At 45.9% G+C, this 19,373-nt stretch overlaps 4 protein-coding genes and 1 long non-coding RNA gene across 5 annotated transcripts; 1 reads left to right on the top strand and 4 right to left on the bottom strand.

Annotated features, from left to right (window-relative positions):
- Window positions 1-657: 657 nt before the first annotated feature.
- Window positions 658-5,135, bottom strand: tbpl2 (TATA box binding protein like 2). Its single transcript, XM_054796706.1, has 8 exons — window positions 4,860-5,135; window positions 1,785-2,001; window positions 1,518-1,719; window positions 1,362-1,449; window positions 1,212-1,303; window positions 963-1,130; window positions 807-901; window positions 658-734 (listed from the first exon to the last, which is right to left on the bottom strand). Exons 1-8 carry the CDS (start codon window positions 4,905-4,907, stop codon window positions 658-660), a joined length of 987 nt encoding a protein of 328 aa, XP_054652681.1. The 5' UTR covers window positions 4,908-5,135.
- Window positions 5,136-5,237: 102 nt separating this feature from the next.
- Window positions 5,238-7,259, top strand: jmjd7 (jumonji domain containing 7). Its single transcript, XM_054797672.1, has 9 exons — window positions 5,238-5,391; window positions 5,712-5,865; window positions 5,928-6,066; window positions 6,160-6,274; window positions 6,373-6,429; window positions 6,498-6,593; window positions 6,650-6,726; window positions 6,812-6,971; window positions 7,033-7,259. The coding sequence occupies exons 1-9, from the start codon at window positions 5,343-5,345 to the stop codon at window positions 7,119-7,121; spliced, it is 936 nt and encodes a 311-aa protein (XP_054653647.1). The 5' UTR covers window positions 5,238-5,342; the 3' UTR covers window positions 7,122-7,259.
- On the bottom strand, window positions 7,223-10,537 carry fbxo34 (F-box protein 34). The gene is made up of 3 exons (XM_054797671.1): window positions 9,719-10,537; window positions 9,250-9,337; window positions 7,223-9,161 (listed from the first exon to the last, which is right to left on the bottom strand). The coding sequence occupies exon 3, from the start codon at window positions 9,152-9,154 to the stop codon at window positions 7,565-7,567; it is 1,590 nt and encodes a 529-aa protein (XP_054653646.1). The 5' UTR covers window positions 9,155-9,161; window positions 9,250-9,337; window positions 9,719-10,537; the 3' UTR covers window positions 7,223-7,564.
- Window positions 10,538-13,015: 2,478 nt separating this feature from the next.
- lgals3b (lectin, galactoside binding soluble 3b) lies at window positions 13,016-13,938 on the bottom strand. Its single transcript, XM_054797095.1, has 4 exons — window positions 13,780-13,938; window positions 13,555-13,643; window positions 13,316-13,484; window positions 13,016-13,241 (listed from the first exon to the last, which is right to left on the bottom strand). The coding sequence occupies exons 2-4, from the start codon at window positions 13,638-13,640 to the stop codon at window positions 13,086-13,088; spliced, it is 411 nt and encodes a 136-aa protein (XP_054653070.1). The 5' UTR covers window positions 13,641-13,643; window positions 13,780-13,938; the 3' UTR covers window positions 13,016-13,085.
- A 178-nt stretch (window positions 13,939-14,116) lies between these two features.
- On the bottom strand, window positions 14,117-19,052 carry LOC129192583 (uncharacterized). The gene is made up of 4 exons (XR_008573449.1): window positions 18,846-19,052; window positions 18,672-18,766; window positions 14,449-14,499; window positions 14,117-14,265 (listed from the first exon to the last, which is right to left on the bottom strand). It is a non-coding gene; the product is annotated as an uncharacterized LOC129192583 (long non-coding RNA).
- Between the last annotated feature and the right edge of the window lie 321 nt (window positions 19,053-19,373).

A 19,373-nucleotide genomic window follows, 5' to 3' on the forward strand; every position in this document is an offset into this window, starting at 1 on the left:
CATGGGACAGCTTTTCTCTAAACAAGAAATATAGTCATGTTTTAATCTCGCAAGATCTGATATCTTGTGACAGCCCCAGTAAAAAAGGGTAAATATTTCAACATACGAACACACATCTAACACAGTAAATATGGCTGTCAATGTTATTTTCCACAGCAAAAATGTTTGTTTCTTTTAGTAAGGGTAATATCTTGATACTGTAGATCTTAATACTGAAGATCATTTTTCCTGAGTGAAGTAAGCTGCGCTGTCGGTGCACTGTTCATGTTTTTGATTGCTCATCTGCTAACCCTGCACCTTTCACGTGAACGCTCATGACAAGACTATAAAATTCTGAATTGAGTTGGTATCCAGCTTGGTAGCACTGCTTATCCCGCACCTTAAATGTTTGGCTTAGTTAAGCCAGAAAACAAAGAAGAGATCATGGATAACATAAGCTTGAGTGGTACTGTAATACAGGCCTCGGGTTTCTGCGTTGGTAGTTGTGACGTTAGTGCCTAGGGGCGGAGCTTACTTCATAGCAGTCACCAAAGCTGGGCAGTGACATCACTTTTGACAAGTTACGTAGTTATCTGGTTGAACTTTACTCTGATTTTCATGTCCAACTTTGTCATCAAACACAATTCGAATATTTACAAAGAAACAAGAAATAATCAGTTACTGCTTCCGGAAACCTCTTAGGATGGGATAAATGTTCTCAAAGGCTTCGTAGATCTCGTCAAGCTCTTTGGCTCCTGGAATGGAATGCGTTGAGGAATGATTGACAGCTGCAACGTTAACATGTAGCCCATATAATCAGACTTTACCAGTCAGAACCACTTTTCCCGACACGAAGATCAGCAGGACAATTCGAGGTTTCACCATCCGATAGATGAGGCCCGGAAAAAGCTCCGGCTCGTAGCTGCCGAGTCACAAAAGGTTCTGTTTCGACCTGTTGGTGTGCTAACAATTAAAGAAGGTACCTGCTGAACTGCTGGTGCGTCAGAACCAGTCCCTCCAGTCGGATGGGGAAGCAGACGTCGCAGCTGGCCACCATGTTCTGTATCTTGAAGTCCAGAAAGCGAGCGGAAAAGCCCAGCTTCTGTACCACGCGGGCGTATTTCCTGGCCGCCAATCGAGACTGCTCCTCACTGCACGTGCTCTGAGAGAAGCATGAAAGCACCGACACCCACAGACCCTCCAGTTCAATTGGATTGGCAAGCGGTACAGACCTCTTGGCTCCAGTGCACACCATCTTCCCCGAGCTGAAGATCAGCGCCGTTGTTCTTGGCTCACGGATCCTCATGATGACTGCAGCGAAGCGCTGGACCACAAAAGACATGACGCATGCGAAGCTAAAGATGCAAAGCTGAAGATGCTACCTTTGGGTTGTACTCAGTGTTTCTGGCTTGAAGAGCGATGAACTTGAGATCCAGAGGACAGCCCAGGTTGACGGTGGACACGATGTTCCTGCAGACGTCCACAAGTCATTGAGGGGCACAGGGCACATAGCGCAAACAACAAGACCAGCAACCTACTGCAGCTGCGGGATGATTCCTGACTTCTCAGTCACGGGAGTCATAGGGGTCATTGGAGTCATGGGGGTCATGGGGCAGAAGAGGGTGGTACTGGTTGCCAACGCCACCGTGGACGACCCCTGCGAGGGTTCGTCTGGGGTCACCACGGAACTCTGTGAACCAAAGTCGAGCCCGATGCCACTGTCCTGGGACGTGTTGACACCTGCGCTCAAACACTTTCACAGGTGGGTTCACCTCCCACCACTCGGTCCCGCCCCTTGTGACCACACTGAGACCATGCCCAGTTTGCCAAGGTCATACCTGCTTCGTCCTGCACACCGAGCTCATCAGGAAGAAAGCTGAGGTCCAGCTCGTCGGCCAGCTTTCCGCTCGGCCCCTCCTTCATCAACTGGTGGCCGGAGTCCTGACTTGAAGAGGTGGGACCTGGAAGTGGGTAGGCAGGGCTTTGGAGGCCCGGCTGCCCCCCCACCAGGAAGCAGGAGTCCTTAACAACAACATTTGTATATTTGATTTGACTCCAATTCTCATCATTTACAATTATATACAGTAATTAATCTTCATCTTGACACATTGAAGTGGATCAATACGTCAAACATGTACACACACACGCACTCCTGATCAATATCTTAAGACCAGTTGAAAAATTGCTAGAATTTGCATTTTGCACATGAGGTTTTAAGTAGAGCTACCATCCATCCATTTTCTATACCGCTTCTCGCGGGGCATGCTGGAGCCTGTCCCAGCTGACTTCGGGTGACAGGCGGGGTACACCCTGGACTGGTCGCTAGCTAATCGCAGGGCACATATAGACAAACAAGAAGGGGGAGTGAGACAAAAAGCATTTTGAAAAAGTCATTTACTGAAAACAAAAATTAAACTGAAACAAACTGTATCAGCTGATCAAAAGTTTAAGACCACAGGCTATAAAAAACAAAATCTGTTCAGGCATTCACACTGTCATGCCCTCCTGATGGCTAAAGCTAAGAAGCTTTCTCTTTTTGAACGTGGTTGGATTGTTGAGCTGCATAAGCAAGGCCTCTTGCAGTGTGCCATTGCTGCTGAGGTTGGGTGTAGAAAGATCCTGAGCATTATGGAACAAAACAGTCAAGCGGTAGACCCAAAAAAAAAAAAAAAAAAAAAATCACATGCACTGAGCCGGAGGATCCGATTGGCTGTCCATCAAGACACAGAGCGGTCTTCAACCCAAATTAAGGCCCTTACTGGTGCCGACTGCAGCGCAATAACCATCAGATGGAATCTGCGGGAAAAGGGTTTAAAAAAAAAAACAAATTCAAAGACCTCGTCTCCTTCAACGCCACAAAACTGCCTGTTTAGACTTTGCCAGGGAGCATCAAACATGGGACATGGAAAGGTGGAAAGAAGTTTTATTCTCTGATGAGAAAAAATGTAACGTTGATTGTCCAGATGGCTTCCAACGTTACTGGCATGACAAGGAGATCCCACCTGAGATGTTTTCTACCCGGCACAGTGGAGGGGGTCCATCATGGTTGTGGGGTGCTTTTTCATTCAGTGGAACACTAGAGCCTCAGGTGGTGCAGGGTCGTCAAACGGCGGTTGCTTACATGTGGATGTAGCAGCGGGCATCCCTCCTGACTGAGGGCCCTTGTCTGTGTGGTAACAGCTGGGTTTTTCAACAGGACAACGCTGCAGTTCACAATGCTTGCTTGACCAAGGACTTCTTCAGGGAGAATAACATCACTCTTTTGGACCATCCTGCATGTTCCCCTCATTTAAATCCCATAGGGAACATTTGGGGACAGATGGCAAGGAAAATTTACAAGTTGATGACCTTTGTGAAGCCATCTTCACCATTTGGAGCAATGTTCCCACTAGCCTCCTGGAAACACTCACATCAAGCATGCCCAAATGAATTTTTGAAGTGATTAATAAGAACGGTGGAGCTACTCATTACTGAGTCCTACTGAGAACATTTTTTGTTCTGGTTTGGAGAGTTTTTTGTTATTTTTTTGAGCAATGATCTTAAACTTTTGATCAGCTGATAAACAACCCATTTCAGTTTAATTGTTGCTTTCAATAAATTACTTTTTCAAAGTGCTTTTTGTCTCACTCCCCCTTCTTGCTTTTGCATTTTGAAGCTCCACTTAAAGCCTCATTAAGATCCAAAAGTGCAAAATGCAAATTCTAGCAATTTTTAATCTATTCACACACAACTGTAATTCTTACAAGAAATGAACATAAGAAAGTGTATTGCAGGGAGTTTTATTTAAAATTCGATATGGGCGCCAGCATTCGCCACCAGTTTCTTAAGCCGCCAGGGAACCGCATTAAGTGATTTCACAAGGAACTCTTGTGGAATGGAAGATAACTTCTTGTATTCGCCCTTCAAGTTCTTCCAGAGTCATTTGTTTGGTAGAATAGGCTTGCTCCTTAAAACCAACCCCAAAGAAAAAAGTCGCAGGGTGTTAAGTCAGGACTCATGTGGCCCACAACAACCCATTCATCCCCCAGGGAAGTGGGCATTCAGCCATTCACAAACAATAGCAAAATGTGGAGGAGTGCCATCTTGCATGAAAATTAAATCTAAAGTACTGATGCATGGTGAGGTACCTTTCAGCATTCACGATATTGCGAAGGATGAAGGGACCCACAATCCAGCCCCAAGTCATTCCACACCATCCCATTACCTTGGGCCGATTCTGCATTTTTTCCCCAGAGGTAATATGAGGATATTCTCCTGCCCAATAGTGGCATTTGTGACGGTTCACAAACCCATCGACGTGGAATACCGCTTTATCACTCCAGAGGATATTTTTAAAGAGATCAGACCAATATTCATTCGAAGCCATCATCGCCTCCCTAAACTTAACACGAACGTAGCAGTCTTCAGCAGAGAGTGCCTGACAGCAGTGCGGCTTCCAAGCATCCCATTTAAGCTCCTTTTTGAGCACAGTTCATTACACAGTGAAAGGAGAGTCCACTTTCCCCTGCTGATTGCCAAATTGGCTTTTTGGGGTTATGAGTAAACATTTCTTGAACAACTTGTATTACCTCCGGGTCACTGGAAAGGGAAGGGCGACCTCTTCTAGCTTGGCACGTTCCTGTAGGGTAAGATGTCCAGCCATTTTTGTAGGGCTTTCAAATTTCAAACAAAATAACCAATCAGAAAAGAAAACAAGAACATAGGTTTAATTCCCATACATCATGGAACATACACAAAAAAATGAGAAGAAAAATATTACAACATATGAATAAATTATAATAATAAATAATTATATATATATATATTGCATTAATTATTAATGTCAACATTATTTTCGATTGCTTCCATGTGTTCAGCTTCGATGGCTGGAGCTCACTTACATTTGCAATGGACTCATCAAAGTAACGCTCCAACGCCGACTCGTCCATCACTCCGCAACCATGTACACAAGCCACTATGCTACTTTACACAGCTTTATAGTACGTTACACTACTTTACACAGCTGCGCCCACAAAGGACACAGGTGAGGCCAATCTGATGATAATGAAGACGTCGTTTGATTGGTCAAAATCATTCCTTTCTACATGATCCATTCACTTCATACATGTTTCATTTTCATCTTCATTTGGCTCATCTTCATCTTTATCCATCTTCATTGTCACTCCAACCTCCGAATTGAAAACGCTAGTCTGACGTCACTTGCACTGCATCCTCCCACCAGGAGGGTGCGCCGTGTCGAAGGCGAGGCGGTCAATGAAGCTCTGCGCAAGTGCAGGAGCGCCTGTAAACAAAGCAGCATGGAAGGAAGACCACACTCTTGATCGTTATTGAACACATAATGTATTGATCAGTAAACAAACAAGATGGACGCTGTCAAGGAACGACTTGCTGACTTCTCACTGGAGGCCCATGGTGACTACTACCAACAGTACTGCATGTACACGTTAACACTACTACTTACTGTAGTATTTGTAACAATACTGCACGCGCACGTTAAAATAATATTGCATATACTACTAACAGTACTGCACATGCGCATTAACACTACCTGGCTGATATTTTTACTAATGTTCTTTTTACTGTCATTAGTAATATGTCAGTAATATCACTACTACAGCTAGTGTTAACATGGCTAGTATTGAACTACAGTATTACCATTCGTACTGCAATGTAACGCTAGCGTTGCTGTTGGGTAAAAAGAGACCAAGTTTAAAAGAAGCCTGACTTTTCAGATTTGTATTTGAGCCAATCAGTGGCTCACGTGGACGGACCACCTGACCCGCTGCACTTCTACCGCAACTGGATTGGTCCAAACAAACCCTGCATTATTCGCAATGCCTTCAGTCATTGGCCAGCCCTGTCCAGGTGGACGCCGGCGTACTTGAGGTAAGAAGCTCTCTGCCCCAGTGAAGCTGTCCACCCGTCAGCTGACTGATTCCACTCTGCAGGGAGAAGGTGGGGTCAAAGGTCATCAGCGTTGCAGTGACTCCTGACGGTTATGCAGATGCCGTGAAAGACGATCGCTTTGTGATGCCAGAAGAACGTCGCATGACCTTCTCTTCAGTGCTGGACATCCTTGAAGGAAAGGTGAGAATGGCACCTGCCAGCAACATGACACAGATTGTGTTGATGTAGAATATATACCGTACACATTCATCATTTCCTGGGTGTTTGTGACAGGTGAAGCAGCATGGAGTGTTTTACGTTCAGAAGCAGTGTTCCAACCTGCTGGACGAACTTCCCGAGCTGACGGATGACGTGGAAGTGCACGTTCCCTGGATGAGCACGGCGCTGGGTAAGTGCGCTTATGTGGTGCCAGCATGCTGTCTGAGGACACGTCTTCTCTTCCTTTCAACAATAACACACAAAGCTGATTTCTCCTTCTGCATTCAGGAAAGGTACCCGATGCAGTCAATTTCTGGCTGGGCGAAGCTGACGCCGTCACGTCATGTAAGATCAGACTTCCTGTTCAACGCTCGTTGGGGACAAACGGCTAAGTCTGGCACTTGCTGTTTCAGTGCATAAAGATCATTACGAGAACATCTACTGTGTGATTTCTGGACAGAAGAACTTTATCCTGCTGCCACCTACTGACCGACCCTTCGTCCCTTACGGTAAGTGTAATAACAGCACACAATGCATATTGCCTTCTGTAACCATGTGTCTCCAGGCCTCTATCAGCCTGCAGTTTACCGCCAACAGGACAACGGTGACTTTGAGGTAGTGGACCAGAGTGACTCGGAGAAGGTGTGTTCACACATCACGCTTCATTCCTGCATTGGTTCTGTCCTCAAATCCACTGCCCCGGCCCCACCAACCCTCAAACCACCAGGTCCCCTGGATCCCTTTGGACCCCCTGAATCCAGATTTGGAGCGCTATCCGATGTACGGCAGAGCACGGCCGCTCCATTGCAGCGTGAAGGCGGGAGAGATGTTGTACCTGCCCTCCCTGTGGTTCCACCACGTCCAACAGACGCACGGCTGCATGGCAGGTATGCTCAAGACAGGTCGCATAACATCAGGACATCTGTGAGAAATTGTGTTGTGTTGCAGTCAACTTCTGGTACGACATGGACTTTGACATCAAGTACAACTACTTCCAACTTCTAGACGCGTTGTCAGACCTCACAGGCTCACCATGACCTCAAGTGTAACACGAACTCATCCACACGAGGGCGCTAGCTGCACCCTTTGGGGACAGAGGCAAGGAGGTAGTGGGTGTGATGAAGAGTCAAACAGAAAGTGATGAAAAGCTCTTTATTAAAACAAACTGTTTTTTTATTCTTCCTTATCTAATATTTGTTTGTCTCCAAGGCAACCACTTATAAAAGTCACACGTAACCACAATCAAAGTTCATCTGGTCGATGTCCCGCCTGTCAGTCTCACGTTCCACAAGACTTCCTGCTCTTAGTGCCTCCAATGGGGGTGAGTCCTGCTCAAGACTCCTCCCATGCTGGCGGTTCATCACCAAGGACACAAGACAGCTTGCCTGGTCAAGGACGGGGGGGTAGCGGCCATGGCAGGCGCCAGTGATCCGACTTGTTAAAAACAAAAAAGCTAAAAAGTTGAGTTATTGGAAGCAGTTCAGTTTCCTGCATTCCCGCAGCAGATGGGAGCGTTGATGCTGTGGAAGGACGGCACCCAGCGGTTGTCATGGAGACCCAAATTGCACCCAGGTGTGTCCCTGTGGGCACCATAGCAACACATCCAATATCCGGGGCCATACGGCAATGCTTGGCAGTACGGCTTGTGGTGCCACCGGCACAGCGACACGTCACCTCGCACGTAGCGCCTCTTGCACTGCTTGCAGGGGTCGTCACGATAATGAGGGTCAGACACCCACAGCGAGTCGGCGGGCCGCACACTGTAGTTGTCGATGATGAACTTGAATTGGTGACACGTGCACTTGAGCGCCGCCAGCGTGCGTGTGGGCAGCAGCACAAAGATGTTGACCAGTACGTCCTGTGGCAGTGCGGACAGCAGCAGTGGCCCCATTAGCGGCGGCTCCAGAAGCTGCCGCAGTCGCTGCCGCAACTCCAAAAAGGCATGTGACGTCGAAGCACGTAACCCCACAGCACCGACCTTCTCTTCAATTTGCACAACTTTGAAGGACTTCTCTGACTGGATGTGACAAGGCTGGGAAGAGCTGGTGTTAGGATCAAATGTCAATTCTGTGCATACTAAAGGGGTGGAGCCTAAATGTGTGCATGTCTGCGGTAAGAAAGCAGCAGCAGGCGGAGACAGAAACAGTAACCCAGGAGGTGGTTCTGCCTCCTCAGGCAGCGAAGGTGGGGCCTCCAGACCCCGACTTGCGTCTGACTCCACCATACCTGATGAGAGGGAGGGGGGTGTGACCATAACCGAGGACCCTGATAAACATGATTGTGAATGCGGGGAGAGGGCAGGGCAATGGTGGGCAGCAGCGAGAAGAACACGCCCCACCGTCCTCCTCAGGGTGTTGCTTCTGGACACACACCCCTCATTCCTCCGCCGCAGACACTTTGACTCCAGCTTGGCCACCATGTCTGACACTTTGACACACTCTGGCTCCTCCCCTTTGTCCTGAGAGGGCGGGGCTGCAGAACTCCTGTGGAGAGTGAGCAGAGGTTTGGGGTCAGCCTGGTGCGCACTCAGTCTCCGTTCCAGGAACGTCACCATCTCGCCCACAGACACCTTGTGCTCCTCCCCCTCCGTATCACCACATCCACTTCCTGGACACTGAGCAACGCTGTAGGGTGGTGCTCTGACAGACCAGCTCCCCTGGTTCTGCTGGAGGTTCTGGTTGCTTGCAGATCTCCTCTGTCGCTTGGCATTGCCATTTTCCTCCCAGCTACCTTTCACCTTCCCAGCCCGTGTTATCCCCAAAGAGGAGGTGTGGTTCCTTTCTCCAGCAGCTGTCGTTTGCCCCACCTCCAAAGCGAAGATGGCGATCTTCTCGCGAACGTGTCCCGGCTTGATGACGGCCCACATGTCCAGCAGGGCAGCAGTGTCCTCGGCTGGTGGAGAGTACAAATTGAGAGATGGCGCCCATGCTCTCGGACTGGGCGATACCCCAGTGCTGCACCACAGCATGTCGGTGGAGATTATGTCTTTGCCATGGTTAATGGTCCTTGGCGGGGCCCCCGGCTGGACCCCCTCCATACGAAGCTCTGAGCGCATGAGCTTAAGGTGCATGACAGTCCTGAGGACAGGAAGCAGAAGTAAAGGTTCACAGCATCGCGGTCTACTTGGACAATGGCATTCTGGGACACTGAGGGGGCGGGCTTTACCTCCACACTGTGCCTCGATTGACTGAGAGTGAGGAGGCGTGGCCTGGCTTGACGACAGCTCTTCACATCCCTCAGAAGTTGAGACAACCTGCAGGGTTCAAAGGTCAAGGGAAAACAGCGTCAACAAAACAGTCAACAAAAATGGAAGAAACTACTTCAACAAGGAAAAACAAATAGCTAGCTCTAGTTGTCATGTCTTCACAGTTGGCGGTTCCAAATGTTCATGAGAAAACAAAACACACTTCCGGGTTTGCTAGCACCAACGCTAACTAGCATGCTGGCTGCCATGAAAGCATTAATACACCTGGCTAACTGATTAGCATCCGCAGCTAAGTGGTGCACTGGAAAACATGGCGTCGAGAAGAACGCAAATGTCGACGTCCAAGTCAAGTTTGAGTAAATCCACCTGCGTAATAGTTTGTTATTTAGTACCAGAAGCTAACAGGCAGAAGAGGGCAGTCGAACTCACCTGACTGAGGTTAAGTCTGTGTTAGAGTTCTAAAACCTCGCTGACTACTGTCCTCTGACAGTCGTTTTCAGGTGCTAATTAAATGCCATTGCTTGACACTGAAGTTTGCTTCCGATTCGTACTTAAGGGGAAATTTAAGGTGGACGGACGTATAGGCACATTTAAGGTGGAACGGTCGTAGTACGCACGAAATTTAAGGTGGAACGGAAGTATTGCGCAATGCGAGTGTGTCCTGATGGTCTTTTTTTGTGACATTTCTAATGTGACAACATTTTAGAGAAGACATTGCCTTTACCTGACGCTCACTATTGTATTCTTGCAACCCTTAATTGATTTGTGAAAATGCAATAATGGCACATATTTAGACGCTTATTTAGAACCCGCTCCATATTTAACTTGATCCACTTTAAAAAACACAAGGCTCAGACTTGCCAAACCTGGACTGAATTAATCTACAGACCTTGGCGTTCATAAAAACACAGTTTGTGATCTGTGAAGCCTTTATTCTATTTGTGGAAATCCATATGTTTTCACATTAGAGGTGTCACAAAAAACAGACCACCAGGACACACTCGAATTGACGACGCTGCTCAAGACTTCCGTTCCACCTTAAATACGTTGCCTACTACGACCGTTCCACCTTAAATTGTGTGCCTTATACATCCGTCTTAAATTTCCCCTTAAATGCGAATCGGAAGCCAACTTCAGCGTCGTTATGAGTAAATGGCGGAGTACATAAAGCTAAGCCTCTCCGCACTGACTGACGTCAAGCTGGAACTGCGGCGTCGTTACTTCATCGACATCGACTTCTTCTTCTTCTTCTTCTTCTTCGGTTTTATTGCTGTTGGTATCCATCACTTTGGTGCATTTACCGCCCCTTTCGGTGCTGTCTTGGCTGCAGTCACAGACTCACTGGTGTCATGCGAAAACATAACTCCTTCCCCAGAATAAATATAACACCTTAATTCTCCACTCTAAGTACACCTTCCCTTATATTCTATTAAACAACCCCGTGTTCCTTAAATAGTCAAACGACTTACTTTGATGTGTTCTTTCACCCATGATCAGTAATATTTTTAATGTTATTTATTTCTTCCATTGTCACTCCCATCAGTTCCTTCCCCATCACGTCCTTTTGTGCATTATACCTCCTGCACCTCAGAATCTCAGGCTCAGCTGACTCAGCTGATTTGGTTCATTTTCCCCTTTATCAGCTTTTCACTTCAGTCTTGCTTAGGCATACTTGCATTTTAAACTTATTTGCAAACTTCTTTGCCAACTTGTCTGCCTTTTCATTCTCTTGTACCCCTACATGTGCTGGCCCCTCTTGTTGTTTATCTTTGTGACTATGTGCAGAATCTGATCTAGAATGTCCTGTCTACTGTCCGAGTGAAATGATGTGATACTTTCAAGGGCTGATGCCGAGTCTGAGCAAATAACGGTCTTCTTTTGCAGTGTTAACCCCACCCATGTTAGCAACACCACCAACACTGCAACCATTTCTACTGCGTATACCCCTAATCCATCCCATGTTCTTTTGTGTATTCCCACTCCTTTTCCTAATACAGTCAAACCAAATCCTGTTACCCCTGTGTCTAGATTTTTCGCCCCTTGTGTTATACCTGTACCATTTCATCATATTGTTGTTTTACCAAATAACTGAATGCACTCAGTAGGTCCACTGTTTTTCCTCTTCTTTTCATTTGTTGTAATGATAAATCAACTCTCGGGCTCTTTAGTCTCCACGGGGGCTCTTCAGGATACACCACCAGTGGTGTTATTTGTGCTCCTTCTATTTGCAGCTATTCTAACACCTATTTTGGCAAAATGCTCACCGGTGTTCTTCCCATTTTCCCAGCCTGAAATACTTCGCTTGTTGGGTGGCATTGGCATTTCCCCAGTGGCATTTCCCCAGTCTCTATCTGGAGAGCAGGAATTGGTGAGGACTTAAAAGCGCCGCAACAGACTCGTAATGCTTGCACTGAGTTTTAGCTGCTGTTCTCAACACACAACATTAGAAGTCCCAAGGATGCAATACAAAAAATGGGGGGAGATCATGCTTTTGCCGTGTTTTCCCCCACACTTTGGAACTCCTTTCCACCTGCACTACGATCTACGACAGAGTTGTCAGTTTTTAAATCTCTTTTAAAAACTCATTTAAACAGACTGGCTTATGACACATGATGATTGTATGCACTTTAGTTGTGATTCTGTGCCTGTATTTTTATTTTTTTATTTTGTTTTTGTTGTTTTTATTCGATCTTACCCTGTTCTTATTTGCTATAAACAATTTTTTTTTACTCCTGTGAAGCACCTTGGGCATCATTGGGATGTTGTAAGGCGCTATACAAATAAACTTTGATTTGATTTGATTTGACCCATATGCCACACTCCCATAGTCCAACACAGATAACATAAACTCACTGAAGTGAGTTGCGGCTCGCTCTGTATACTCTTCCAGCTATACGAAGCATCACATTTAATCACTCTTTCGAAACGCAAAATTCAGACGCCCTTTCTAGGTCTTCCTCATACATTTTTAACCTGACATCTTCTCTATTTCTTTCCTAGTAAAGAGCACTGTTGTAGTTTTTTCTGTTGAAAACTTACCTCCCCAGTCATATCCTCTTTCAGTCACTTGAGCAATAGCTCAGATGTTCAATGTTTCTGCCCCTTTTCCACGAGGCTCCATCATCAGCAAACAGTAACCTGTCTGGCTTAAACTAAATAGCAGTGGGCTGATCACACTCCCCTGAGGCGTTCCATAGTGTTGACATGACAGACCCAGTTCTCACTTGAATTTTCCTTTCACACAGAAAATCTTTTAACCGGTTAAAAGCTCTCCCTTCAACTCCTATTCTTAACAGCTTTATCAGCAGGACTTCCTTCCACATCATATCATACGCCTTTTCAATATCAAAAAACACTGTAATCACTGCTTATTTGGGCCTTCTGTATTTCTATTTCTAGTTGTAGTAATCGGATCCATTGTGTTCCTCCGCCTCCTAAAGCCACTGTGGTAGTTAGGTTAACCTTTCTGTTATCGTTCCTTCCATTATTTTGCATATATTCAACGTCATTGATATCGGATGACAGATCGTCTATTTTGAACAGGATGGCTCTCTCACGAAAGCAAGCAGCCAGTGGCAGATTCATGTAAAAATAGAATAAGTTGAGCTCGCGCACCCTCGTGGAACGAAGGCGACGACGCGACCGTCCTTTTCTATTCCGATGTAGTAACGCATCTTCTTGTGTCACGACGTGATGTTTTCAAGAAACATGAAAGGAAAACCAAGTGAAACAACTTTTTATTTTTCTGACTTTACTCCTCTTCCTCACTCACTAGCTAGAGGCGAAGACGGAAAGGTCAGGCCGGGATGATGTTGACCTGCGACAGTGTGACGTCGTTGAAGATGCTCAGCTTGTCGATGTTTCTCAAATTTGCCATGCGATGCTTGAAGTCCAGCAGGTGATTGTTGTTGACAAACACCTGAAACATCTTGTCTGTGCACTGGATCCTCATCTGGAACACATCACTTCCTGTTAGCATGAGCATTACAGTAGCATGGTCACAGGCTCAAGACATGGTCTCGTCACCTGGAAGGGCTGACCCGCCATGAAGGGGAAGCGAGCAAGGTCTCGTTCCTCCTGCCCCCACTTGTTTCTTATCCTGCTGTTCCTCACGATGACCTTCTTCCCGTACTCATTGAAGCGAGGGTTAAAATGGAACGCCAAATCCCCCGATGCTCCAAGGTCCACGATGAACCTGAACACATTGTTATCTTTGTCATCATCGTCATCATCGTCGTCATGATGATGTCCGAACTTTAACCTACTTATCAGCTTTGTCTTTGATGTTTGCATTGATGATGATGTTTGTTCCTGCTTCCAATCCACGAGGAATGTTTTGGGTGAAAGGCATCGACTACAATATACAGTATATATATATATATATATATATATGTACATACATACATACATACATATGTATACACACACACACACACACATCACCATCATCATTATCATACATACAAATACTGTATGCTGTGTGCTCTCACCAGTGAAGGTGTGCCGGCTCCTGGTCCACGGGAAGGACTTGGCTGACCTCCAGGCTGCGATGGAGGCCACGCCCCTGGACCCCCACCTCCAGGCTGCGATGGAGGCCACCCCCCTGGGCCCCCACCTCCAGGCTGCGATGGAGGCCACCCCCCTGGGCCCCCACCTCCAGGCTGCGGGGCAGGCCACCCCCCTGGACCCCCACATCCAGGCTGCGATGGAGGCCACCCCCCTGGTCCCCCGCCTCCAGGCTGCGGAGCAGGCCATCCCCCTGGACCCCCGCCTCCAGGCTGCGGAGCAGGCCACCCCCCTGGACCCCCGCCTCCAGGCTGCGGAGCAGGCCATCCCCCTGGACCCCCGCCTCCAGGCTGCGGTGCAGGCCATCCCCCTGGACCCCCGCCTCCAGATGGAGCACTGGGCCAGGTGGAGTTTTGAGCCGAGGACTGATTGCCCCCAGAGGCAGGACAATCATCAAGCGCGTCACAGAGCTACCAGACAAAAATATGTTTGACATTTCCAGGTGTCCCTGAAGGCAGCACAGAGGGTGTGGTGCTTCATGTGGAATGTTGTTTCTCACACACAAGCACAACCCCAAACACACACACACACACACACACACACACACCTGATAATTCCAGGTTGCTGGGGTTCAAACATGTGAAAAGACTTACGTTCATACTCATCTTCCGTGGTTAAGATGACAAAAACGTGTCTGAACTTGTCTGAAGAAACACAAACACACACTTGATTAAGTACAAGGCCTTTTCAAAAATATTAATGTTAACTTGTTGTGTTTGTAATATTTTAACCTCATTATAATCATGTGGTCAAAACCAAAGACATTATAGCACAAGGCAGATTACTCACCCAAAAGGTACATGCAGTAGAGCGTAGTACACAATGGAGCAGAAAATTTGCCATGTTACTAAGCAAGCGAGCTGGCATGGCTAGGCGCACGACAGGGTACCATCTATTCCCTCGCACTGAGCATACAGTAAAACGTGTAAAATGTTATGCGCAGTGCTTACACTTTGACGCGTTGATAAAATGAACAAATGTTATTTATTGAATAGATTGAATATCTCTACAGTGGTGTGGAAAAACTATTTTACTCGTACTTCCTGATTTCTTATTTTTTTTGCATGTTTATCAAGTTTTTTTAAGGGCATGCCACAGCATCTCAATAGGATTCAGGTCACTCTTGACTAGGCCACTCCAAAGTCTTCATTTTGTTTTTTTTCTTTAGCCATTCAGAGGTGGACTTGCTGGTGTGTTTTGGATCATTGTCCTGCTGCAGAATCCAAGTTGGTTTCAGCTTGAGGTCACCAACAGATGGCCGAACATCCTTCAGGATGTTTTGGTAGACAGCAGAATTCATCATTCCATTTATCACAGCAAGTCTTCCAGGTCCTGAACCAGCAAAACCAGCGCCAGACCATCAAACTACCACCACCATATTTTACTGTTGGTATGATGTTCTTTTCCAAAAATGCAGCGTTGCTTTTACGCCAGATGTAATGCGACACACACTTCCAAAAAGTTCAACTTTTGTCTCGTCAGACCACAGAGTATTTTCCCAAAGGTCTTGGAGATCATCAAGATGTTTTCTGGCAAAATTGAGACAAGGCTTTATGTTCTTTTTGTTCAGCAGTGGTTTTCGTCTTGGAACTCTGCCATGCAGGCTGTTTTTGCCCAGTGTCTTTCTTATGGTGGAGTCATGAACACTGACCATAACTGAGGCAAGTGAGGCCTGCAGTTCTTTGGATGTTGTTGTGGGGTCTTTTGTGACCTCTTGGATGAGTCGTTGCTGCGCTCTTGGGGTAATTTTGGTTTGCCGGCCACTCCGAAGAAGGTGTTGTAACAGGTTAGGTTTAGCAACCTTAGCAACATCAAGAAACCAACTAAATGTTTTTCTCCCATTTCACTACACCTAGCGCAAATGAGTGCAGCCGCCAACTGTCATCGATCGGAAGTGCTGTTATCTCCAGGTAGTTATGGTTGCTTACTGCTGTCCAGTGGTTTCCTGTCAGTGCAACAAACGTAGCTTTGGCCAGCTGGTCCAACTTCATTGCCTTTTCATTTCCACACAGTTCAGGAGTTCTTGTGACAACAGTTCCCCTTGAAGGTGTTCTATATATTGGGTCACGTGGGTCATCTGTATGAGGTCCTGAAGCCCCTCGTCTTCAACTATGTAAATGGGTCTGCAGTCTGTGGCAACCCATTTTGCAATTGCATTATTTAACCTAGTTGTTGTTTTTTTGTTGGTAAGTCCGAGCCTGGTGCACTCTGCCAGCGTTGATCCCACGTTGTTAGCATCTTTGCTAACGTTAGCAAAAACGTGCTTTGCCCGAAGGTGGTACTGCAGACTCATTGTGCTTCGATGAAAAGACAGTTCATCACCGCAATATGTACACACAACTTTGGTTTTATCCAGACTTCAATTAGGTAGCTTTTTAAATTCAAATTTCCCATAAAGCAGACCGGGGTCTTTCTCCTCATCGATCGCTGCTGGCTGCGAGGAACGTAAACATCTGTGCAGGAGGACTACGGGGTGATGTGGTCAAGCTTATTGTGTTATTATTTTTTAATGTGTTAAGATTTTCAGATTAATCACGAGCGTCAACGTCAACAAGCCTAATATATATATATACTGTATATATATATATATATATATATATATATATATATATATACACACAGTACAGTAAGGCATTTATGACACGTACCTGTCTTTGTTTTTGGGAAACTTGATCCTGCCTACTAATATGACAGCCATGCCCGCCCATGGTGTACTTGTACTATAGAAGTACTGTAGTAGTGGAGTAAGCAGTCGTGCGCATTGCGCTAGAATGTCTTTGAGCAAAACATCTAAAAATCATAATTGTATGCAATATTGTATGTACTTGATGTACGATGAATTGACAATAAAGACTCGAATCTTGAATCTGTACCTAAAGAAGTATCCAAAACAATAATCTAGTAACAACTTTCTAGGAATAAAATCAAATTTGACCTTCCAGAAAATGACAATAGTTTTTGTGTTCAAAGTGTCCTACCTGATGTGCACTCAGCTGCAGTACAGGTATGTGTGTGTGTGTGTGTGTGTGTGTCTGAGAGAGAAAGCCTCACCCTGTTAGCACACATAGTCCACACCCACTTAGTGATGACGAATAAATTCTTGTGCGACCACAATGGAAAGAAACACAAACAACGCTATTCAAACATAACATGACAAAGTGCACAAAACTAAATTCTCCTAGGGTCTCATCTAAAAAAGTATGTATGCCAGAAGCCCCAAATGTGTGTACGAACATAAACATTCAGGCTTATAAAAAGTGGTGTACGCACACTTTCTCACAATTTGTGTCTCTTTAGCTCTCTTTTAAAGCAGCAGTATCACCATGGTAACTTAGGCTAAACTCATAACCTGGCCCCGACCAGGTTATGTCAAAACATTCGGAGATGGTGTCACCATTTATTGGGAACTCGGTGGACGGGGGACGTGGGAACAAGAATAATTCAGGCAGCATTACGATAGGAGTGGCTATAGCCAGGAAATAGCATTCTCTGATCAAATTCTCTAGAAGAGATATAGATTTTCAGCTGTGAGAATACACTAAATTTGCTCACTTTTTGAGCCGAACACCGGAAATAAAATGCAATATGAAATATGAATAATTAGGCCATAGGTTAATTGGTGACTCTAAATTGTCCATAGGTATGAATGTGAGTGTGAATGGTTGTTTGTCTATATGTGCCCTGCGATTGGCTGGCGACCAGTCCAGGGTGTACCCCGCCTGTCGCCCGAAGTCAGCTGGGATAGGCTCCAGCATACCCCCGCCCCCCTAATGAGAAGCGGTATAGAAAATGGATGGATGGATGTTAGCAGACATACAGTATGTATGTCACAGCAACCCTTGCGTGAGTACTCAGCCCGTTAGTCTTCTTATATTACAATATTTGCTGGAGTAATAAGCACTCCGAGGCATCAGTCAACTGCAACAAAATATTTATTCTAACAATTAGGAAAAACTTGTCACAAAGGAAACGTAGCCACAAAACACGTCAACAGTGCGACCTAGTGGTCACCGTGAGGTACAGCATTCACTACAAGACGTATTTCAAAGATGAAAAAAGACAGTTGCTGCTAGTATTGTATTGTATTGTATAAGTGTGAGGGTTAATATGACAAAGTTGTGCAATGATGGGCGCTGATAAATGAAAAGCCGAGCAGGGTTAGTGTAACAGTGGTTAACTTTCGCTACAGGCTCAGCATTATTCTGTCAGCGGTCCTCCCTCACTCTATTGGTGGTGACAGTGTTGCTTTTAGCAGTGATAATCTTTTGGGAACTCCTCACAGCGCTCCATAATCATTACTCGCTCAACTTGTGTAAAATACACTAAGTGGGATAGCTTCGCTTTAGAATAATATGACTTCAAACGCCCCCTTTTATGTCAACGTGCACTGAGCACAAAGCCGAGAAACAGACTTGACAAAGTAAGTTGACAACCACCGTTGAAGTACCGTTTAATTTTGTCTGGGGAATTTAGGTTTTGTTGAGTTTTTGTTGAGTATCTTGAGCACAAAGCCAGTAGTGTTGGTTGAGACACTTTTGGAGAATACCCCCCAAGTGTGTGTACACAATTCCATATCACGTCACGCCCTCTCCTCGCCTCCACTTGACAATAGAAGGTCAATGCAAAGTGACTCATGAATGCGGTATCCATATTCACATGGCGAGAAAGTTGTCTTTTCATCCAACCAAACAAAAATTAGATTTGCAAGCAAAAAAAGATTTGCAAACACAATTATTTTTTTTTACCACAATTGCTTTTGTTTACAAATGAAAAAGTTCTCATGAAACTATACATTTTTTTTGCGTTCTGAACTTACATTTCCGTAAGTTTCGTTTGCAAATCCAGTGTCATGTGTGCACTTTGCTGGTTTCTGCTGCGATCCGCTGTTCTCAGTACCGCTGGTTGGTCTCCCTGGGAACAACCGTAGCTAAATTATTCTCTACAATCCACAGCCGTGCCGTCAACAACACCAGTCCAGAACCTGTCATACCTGTGGCTCGGGTGGTCGGAGCCCTCGGAGCTCTCCCGTGGAGGGGGGGAGAATGGTGTCAGACACAGCTGAGGGTGCTCAGATTCCCAAAGAGTTTCCCTTGAGGGTGCAAGACCACACTCTGTCTCCGCAGTGGGCGCACCTACCGCCTGGCTCTTTGTTTGAGGGTTAATCTCCCCATTATGGGTGAGACTTCTAAGTCAGGGTTGAGGGGAACTCAGGCAGGTTTTCACAGCCTACTATGTAAAGGCTGCTCTATACTACATTCAGACTTCACACAATAGAGTAACTGATTTATATTATATGCAATGCTGAACATTTTACTTTATAGCTGCTCTCCCTCTTATGGTTAGTTGCTCTTGGTAAGGACCTGGGATAATTTAGCCATCTTCCAGTGATCAGAAGCACCTGCGTCTTTAATTATAGCCTGAATAACCTAAAAGGAATTTTCTTGAACAATATTACTTACTCGGGGCTGCACGGTGGTCTAGTGGTTAGCATGTTGGCCAACACAGTAACAGTCTGGAG

This window comes from Dunckerocampus dactyliophorus, chromosome 13 (assembly GCF_027744805.1).
Source record: "Dunckerocampus dactyliophorus isolate RoL2022-P2 chromosome 13, RoL_Ddac_1.1, whole genome shotgun sequence".
Lineage (NCBI taxonomy): Eukaryota > Metazoa > Chordata > Actinopteri > Syngnathiformes > Syngnathidae > Dunckerocampus > Dunckerocampus dactyliophorus.

Bases quoted from the DNA above. Each gene is read 5' to 3' on its own strand.
- fbxo34 (XM_054797671.1), bottom strand. From the start codon at position 9,154: ATGCACCTTAAGCTCATGCGCTCAGAGCTTCGTATGGAGGGGGTCCAG.
- tbpl2 (XM_054796706.1), bottom strand. From the start codon at position 4,907: ATGGACGAGTCGGCGTTGGAGCGTTACTTTGATGAGTCCATTGCAAAT. The intron at 2,002-4,859 runs GTAAGTGAGCTC...GTTGTTGTTAAG, and splicing joins TTGATGAGTCCATTGCAAAT to GACTCCTGCTTCCTGGTGGG. The intron at 1,304-1,361 runs GTAGCATCTTCA...TTTGTGGTCCAG, and splicing joins ACACTGAGTACAACCCAAAG to CGCTTCGCTGCAGTCATCAT.
- jmjd7 (XM_054797672.1), top strand. From the start codon at position 5,343: ATGGACGCTGTCAAGGAACGACTTGCTGACTTCTCACTGGAGGCCCAT. The intron at 6,594-6,649 runs GTAAGTGTAATA...ATGTGTCTCCAG, and splicing joins CCGACCCTTCGTCCCTTACG to GCCTCTATCAGCCTGCAGTT. The intron at 6,972-7,032 runs GTATGCTCAAGA...GTTGTGTTGCAG, and splicing joins GACGCACGGCTGCATGGCAG to TCAACTTCTGGTACGACATG.
- lgals3b (XM_054797095.1), bottom strand. From the start codon at position 13,640: ATGCCTTTCACCCAAAACATTCCTCGTGGATTGGAAGCAGGAACAAAC. The intron at 13,485-13,554 runs GTAGGTTAAAGT...CAATGTGTTCAG, and splicing joins ATCAAAGACAAAGCTGATAA to GTTCATCGTGGACCTTGGAG. The intron at 13,242-13,315 runs GTGACGAGACCA...GATGTGTTCCAG, and splicing joins TGGCGGGTCAGCCCTTCCAG to ATGAGGATCCAGTGCACAGA.